The sequence below is a fragment of the Lactuca sativa genome, chromosome 4, assembly GCF_002870075.4.
Source record: "Lactuca sativa cultivar Salinas chromosome 4, Lsat_Salinas_v11, whole genome shotgun sequence".
Taxonomy (NCBI): Eukaryota; Viridiplantae; Streptophyta; class Magnoliopsida; order Asterales; family Asteraceae; genus Lactuca; species Lactuca sativa.
Window position 1 is genome coordinate 278837312 of NC_056626.2, and position 7442 is coordinate 278844753.

The 7442-nt window shown below is 31.6% G+C and overlaps 1 protein-coding gene across 1 annotated transcript; it reads left to right on the plus strand.

The window, feature by feature from the left end:
* The first annotated feature begins 5706 nt into the window (after positions 1-5706).
* LOC111879024 (uncharacterized) lies at positions 5707-6879 on the plus strand. Its single transcript, XM_023875501.3, has one exon. It carries the CDS (start codon positions 5729-5731, stop codon positions 6710-6712), a length of 984 nt encoding a protein of 327 aa, XP_023731269.1. The 5' UTR covers positions 5707-5728; the 3' UTR covers positions 6713-6879.
* Positions 6880-7442: the final 563 nt, after the last annotated feature.

Genomic DNA, 7442 nt, shown 5'->3' on the forward strand with positions numbered 1-7442 from the left:
AACTATATATAGATGATGAAATTCTCAGAGGCATTTTATCAAACACATTGCAGGCACAATTAGAAAGATAAGTGTATATATGGAAAAGAAGGGAACCTACCCTACACCTCATTTTAGATGTAGGATTCTGCTTCCTCACTGGCACTGATCCTCACCACCCTACCTCTTGACGATGATTTTAATTTCGATTTCAGAAAGTTATCGACGACGATGGAAGTAGAACAGTAAAAATCGTGAAATTGAGAAACAAATGGTGGAATCAACCTGCTCCTACACTCTTCCCAGTCTTCCTTCACCTTCTGTCTTCCCCCAAACCAAATTACCTGAGGAAAATCTTAGAAGTCGCTCTTGAGTAGTTGTAACCATCTGATGCGTATCATAAACTAAAAAAACTGAAATCCCCAAATCTCCCAAAACCGATGTCTTCGTAGGAACAACGAAAAAAATATATGTAGAAAATGAAAATTATCCGGTTATCGCTAAATGGAATAGCCCATAAGACGAAGGATTTGTAGACAAATAAAAAAAATAGAGAAAGAAGGTAATGAAAAGGTACGTGAACTCTTACCTAGAGCATGCGGTTATGTCTCCAATTTGAAGAAAGATGGTGATGAAATCGAACCAATCAAGCTTGATACTAAGCACTGTTATTGAGAATGGAACTCAACTCGAGAAATAGAGAAACCAAGCCGCTAAAGAGAAAAACGGAAACTTGTTTCATCGGAATCAGAAGCGTAAGAAGTCAATGCCTGCATCTTCATTCTGAAAGACTGAAATCGCCGATGTTGTCGACCTGATCACGGGAAACACCGATCTGGTCTCCGACAAAATACTCACCATTGATTCGTATGGTGTGCTGGTCATAATCGATAATATCGCCCTAAGTCGATGGTTCTAGTGGCGTGATGGTGATAATCTACACCTAACCAGCCGATCGAGTGGGGCAAAAACAAAAAACCAAAAACGTCGAAGTCGTTTGTCGATGAATAGAAGCAGAAACGAAGGCGGTTAATTGGAACCCATCTTCAATATCTCCTATGTTTTGAGCTAGGTTACGCAAGAACCCGATGGAGCAGGTTGTTTGGAGGGCTTCGACGATCATGTTTGGTGGGTGCAATGAAATATGTAAACAACTAATTGGGAGGTCGAGGAGGTAGAAATATATGAAGCAAGAAAAATTAATCGGCTGGCAAACCTATCTTTGTAAGGATCCAGATGAAGCAGGTGACCATGGTTAAGGATTTAAACCCACCCTGGTTAGGCACTATTCTTAAAAGGTGTCATCCTTTAATATATATATATATATATATATATATATATATATATATATATATATATATATATATATATATATAAGAATATTGCCAAATGTTGTAATTGTGTTGTAAGGATGGGCACCATTCTCCATAATGTGGTCTTTAACATTATTTGCACTTTTAGTCTTTAATATTTTTTTGTTACAAAATAAGTTTGGTGGTTTTATACACATTTAATTAGTACTTATGACTGGTTTCTTTAGGTTTTTCTCACAACATCTTACATGGTACAATCATTAATAAGATGTTCGGAGCTGTTGACGGTTCTAGCCACCACAACCTCGACTGCTTGGTTGCTTAGGTTTTGTGGTTTGACTTAGATCTTGTATTTTGAATGTTGTAACTTCGTCATACAATCTTAAATTTTAACAATAATTATATACACACATTCTTATTTGAGTATACTACAATTTCTGTTTAGATTACTCTCATTAAAAAGTAATTTTTTTTTATTTACGGTTTAGAAAAAAAAACGTTAATACATACATACATATATACATACATACGTAAAGAAAACATGGATATAAAGATCGTAAGTAAAAATAACTGTTTAACAGTAATAATCTAAACGAAAGTTGTAGTAGAATCAAATACGAACGTGTGGATATAAAGATAGTTAAAATTTGATATCGTATGAAGAAGATAAGATGTTCAAAATACAAAACCAAAGCCAAACCACAAGACCTAAGCAACCAAGCAGCCGAGGCCGCAATGACCCAATGCATTAACGTCACCAAAGACGACCCAATGCATTAACATCACCAAACACCTTGTTAATGATTGTACCATGTATAATGTCATGAGAAAAACCTAAAGAGAGCGGTCATACACACCGAATGTGTAAAAAAAATATTAAGGACTAAATGTGTACAAAGAGAGATATATATTACTCTATTAAATCATTTTTTCAAGGTTACTTGGATAGCAGGTCATAAAAACTGAATGTTTATAGTTAAACAAGTTGAAAAAGTAAGTGTGAATGAAAAAAAAAAATCGATGACCAAATATATACAAATTAAAAAATATAATATTTTTTAAGTCATTAAACGGTTCTTGTGTGAATGTCAAATATGACTGTTGTCAAAATTAAATCGATTATACACACCATCATCATAAGTTTTATTGTCCCATCATTAACTTCATTAACATGTCCTTTAACTTGTAGAGATGTTATATAACACACCTTTAATGTTTTATAGTATCTACTCAAACTCTAATTATTATATTTTGTTAACGTGCCCTTTAACTTGTAGAGATGTTATAAAATATACCTTTAATGTTTTATAATTTCTATTCAAACTCTAATTACTATATTTTTATTTAGATGTCTCAAAAGAGTTTTATTTTATTACTAATCTTCATTTTTTGTAGATGTTTCGAAAGAGTTTATTTTATTACTAATCATCTTTTTTTTTTATATTGACCATCCAATATTATTATAAAAATACATAGTTTTTAGTATAAAATCGATCTAATTATAATAAGATTAATAAATTAAACTTACAACTTTATGACATATCATTGGTCGATGATTGGAGATTTGGCTTAGGGTAGATCGGGTCTTGAGTTTGACGTGAAGGTGTAGGGTTTTTGATTATCATGTTTGAAATTTTGTTATGTAGGGTTTTCAATTATCGTGTTTAAAAAATGAAAACTTCTACAATTCCAATGCATCTTTTTTCAACTTCATTCTTTTTTATCTCAAACTATATTTGTTTCAGAACTTTTAGTTATCGTGTTTGAAATTTTATTGTTGTTTTATCTTCTTTTTTTTCATCATTTCTACTATTTTATGTATTAATTAAAAGACTTATAAATATGTTTAAACCAAATATATGTCTGTAACATCTTAAAAATCATCATTTAAAAATTTAATAATTCTAAGATTAAGTATTAACTTCATAGTTTCCATTCAGAAATTCATATACATAAAAAATGTTTCTCCATTTCATAGTACCAAAATATCATAAGCTTGCAGAAGCATAAGTATTGTTTTGAAACCCAAAAACCATTAGTATAAAACATAAGATAGTTGACTTACGCTTGGTGTGTGTACATGTTGTGCCCACTTCCCCATCCATACGTACGAAGTAGCCATGTGCTACGCTTGACGTACACCGTTCATAGAGCACTTTTCTCATAAGTTCTTAACCTGTTAAGTCCAAGTCCCAAACTTTATAGAAGGCTTTAATAGTCATAAATAAGTTGTAAAAACCGTAAGTTTATTGACATGCATGTCATATGCGTGTCTCACACCATTCTAGCTCAAAAATGGTGAAATGTGGTCTTAATTCCATGCATGACACCAAATGGAGATTAGAGACCAGATCTGTTAAAAAAAATACTCCTAGAACCTCAAGGGAAAATAAAGTTGCAAACTTTATATTGGAATTCATCAAAAATCCAATCATAATCCATAAGTACAACCAAATCAAGCCTACAAATCAATATCCAATGAGAATAAAGCATAAAGGTTGAGTCATGAATACTTACATTAGTCCGGACGTTAACACTAAAGATCTACAACCATAAGACACACCACAAGCACTAATGGTGTGCATCTTCCTTGTAGAGTCTTCAAGAACACCAAGAAAATCAAGAACACAAGTGAGAGAGAGAGAGAGAGAGAGAGAGAGAGAGGTTGGCTAAGGTTCGTTTTGAGGGAGTAAAGGTTGTTAGAGGAAAACTCTATGGGTTAGTGATGCTTAAATAGGGCCCAAAGCATAAATCTAGGGTGTTTGAACACAAGGGCGCTACGCTTAATGTTGCTAAATGATGTACGCTTAGTGTACATATGGCATCTACGCTCAACGTATAACCACCATATGCTCTAAAATCCCCCAAAATGAAACTCCAAGCTAACTCATGCATAAAAGAAGAAATACATGAACTTGGGTGTTACAATGTTCAATGCTCTTGAAGTTTATTTTATCATTAAATTATAGTTGTTTAATAAGTTGTTAAATATGAAGACATCAATTTAAACAAATTCATAACATTTTTAAAGAAATATCTTTCCAAATCATATAAATATTAAGGATTGGTGGTGTTATTTAATTTCAAAATTTATAACAAAATTAATTAATCATTTTTATTTTAATATATAAACAAGATAAGATGTAATCAAGATTATTTTTTGATAACCTTATTATTTATTAATATAAATATATCACATTACTTTTTTTAACCGACAAATTATTATATTAAAGAAACTCGTCTAGCTATGAGCTAGGCTAGGGAAAGATACAAAACAATAAAAAAAACGTGTAGATAAAAGAAATTATACAGGAAATGAGCATCATCTCCATTCTATTCAATCTCCAATTTCTAACCTAACATGAAACTTGAATCTTGAATGAAGTTAACAACCATCAAATTATAATTCTTTAACCGATTAAAAACTCTATGATTTCTTGCTTTTCATCAACTCCAAAAGGTGTCATAACATATACAAATCAAGTATATATATATATATATATATATATATATATATATATATATATATATATATATATATATATATATATATATATATATATATATTAACGCTTCCCCCATTAGGCTGTAAAATCCAAAATCTCCTGGACTTTTATAAAACCTAACAACGCTTTTTAATAAACATTTTTCATTCAATGTCAAACATATTTAAAGAATTCTCAATTAATAAAAATAATCAACATGTTGAAAAAAATATTAATTAGCTTGTGTTGTATTTTATATATACTTTTAACAAATTAGTCAACACAACAAATTAATAAATAAAACTATAAAATAAAAACTATAAAAGTGAAAAGGTAGATTTTAAGAGTTTAATAGAGAGTCAAGGGTATTAAATGAAAATTTATAAAATATATAAAAGACAAAGTTGAACGACAATGATTCTGAAACAAGTACAATGATTTTCGTGTATATGGAATTTGATTCGTTTATTTAGAATAATCATATTAAAAATATCGATAAAATAATGCTTTATTGAAAACAAAAATAATAATAATTTAATGTAAAAATCTAAGAGTTTTGATGGTACAGTATATTTTATACCATTTGTCCTGATAAAATCTATAATTAAAAGGGAAATTAGTTTCAAAACACGTACTTGGTAGATAGTTTTTGAGAAGACATAAGGTTCGTTTAAAACTATGAATATTTACATAAAATATGTTTTAATTAAGTTTTACATATAAATATAAATGTTATTTTGTTTCAAACTTTCAATTAAAAAAAACAGATGTCAGTAAACAGAATACTTAGTTGTTAGTAAGAGGCAATGAGGTGTCGCATAGAAACCTTCTCCATAAGCTTTGAAGAACATATATAATCCGTCAATTCACATCGGGAAAATCTATCTTCTCACTATAAAATCATCCCAATTCTCCCCTACATCTCCACACCTTTTTCCTACAATTCAAACCATGGATAAACCTCAAGAAGAGATGCAAGAAGTAGGTTTTTTTGGCATCTACAAAGAATCTGTTAAGACCATTCTTTTATGGAAGAAAATCTTCACACAGATTACGTTAACTTTCATCTTACCCATGTCCTTTATCTTCCTTGCTCATATTGTCGTTGCAGAAATAATCGATTGGAAGATCGAGGGTGATGAAGACAGGTTATACCGTCGAGACGGAGATAGCCATCTGTATCACAAGCTATCATCTGAATGGATCGGATATTGGATCTTCAGACTAATCTACATGAGCTTCCTACTCCTTTTCTCTCTTCTCTCAACTGCAGCCGTTGTTTACACAATCGCCGCTGCATATTCTGGAGACGAGGTGACTTTCAAGAAAGTCTTGAAAATCGTCCCTAAAGTGTGGAAAAGACTTTCCCTAACTTTCTTGTGGACTTACTTAGGTTTCTTCATTTACAACGTCGTCACTGGAGTTGTGTTCTTCATTTGGGCAACCACGACCACGGACTCCACCTTTGCGGTTGTTGTGTTTTACATACTGCTTTCTATGTATCTCATAGGATTCATATATATAACTGTTATTTGGCAGTTAGCTAGTGTGGTTACTGTTTTAGAAAGCTCTTATGGTCTCAAAGCGATGATGAAGGGCAACGCTCTCATTAAAGGAAAGAGGTGGCTATCATGGTTCACATTCTTTGGATTGTATTGCATATTTGTGGGCATCTTGATACTTTTCTATCTGTTCGTGTGGTATGGATTTGTCGGCATACTAGTGGGACTAGTTTGTGTTTTTTTACTTATGAATCTGTTTCTTCTTGGCTACGTTGTGCAAACGATGCTCTACCTTGTTTGTAAATCATATCACCGGGAACCCATTGATAAGATGGGCTTGTCAACTCAGCTTGGAGGTTATCTCGGTGAATTCGAACCTGCTTTCAAGGCGAATAAGGATATTCAGCTAGGACAACCTCAAGTTCAAGTCTGATACCTTTCAATGATAGTAACGATCAACAAAATACTACAAATAATGTGTTTTTCTACCAAAGGCGGCGTTGAAATTAAAAATTGGACGTTTCTTTTTTGTTGGAGTGTACGTTATGTGCAAATGTATTGATCATCTTCTAATAAATGAAGAACGAAAAATTGTTGATATGTTAATGGTCTTAATTTAACTCAGTGACTACTACATTTGTTTGAGTCAACTTTTAAAAATCACTATTTTACACAAATATTACAACACAATATCATAGATGTTGCAATATTTATCATCACACGTAGCTATACAAAAGTACATATGGTGACTTGACACCAAACGGACACAAAACCCAAACACATCCTCACACATATATTACCACCTAAAAGAACACTTACACCAAACACACCCAGGAATGAATAAACCATGGCCCACGCAAATAAACCAAAAATAAATATACATCACATATCACTAACAAAAACAAATATAATGTGATTAAAATGAATTATTGGTATGGGTAATGAAGAGAAAAAAAACAAATATAACATCGAAAATACACTTATTTAATGGTGCGGTTATAAAACTGCACCAAAAAAATGATTAGAATTGCACCAAAAAACAAATGGTGTTTTAATTTATAAAGGATGACAAACACGCCATTAAATGCTAGAACGAAACCTCAAAAAGGTTTTTCGTTTTACTTAGTTTTCTCCACCTTTATATGTTTATTTGCAAACATCAA

Coding starts and splice junctions, on each gene's coding strand:
- LOC111879024 (XM_023875501.3), top strand. CDS start 5,729: ATGGATAAACCTCAAGAAGAGATGCAAGAAGTAGGTTTTTTTGGCATC.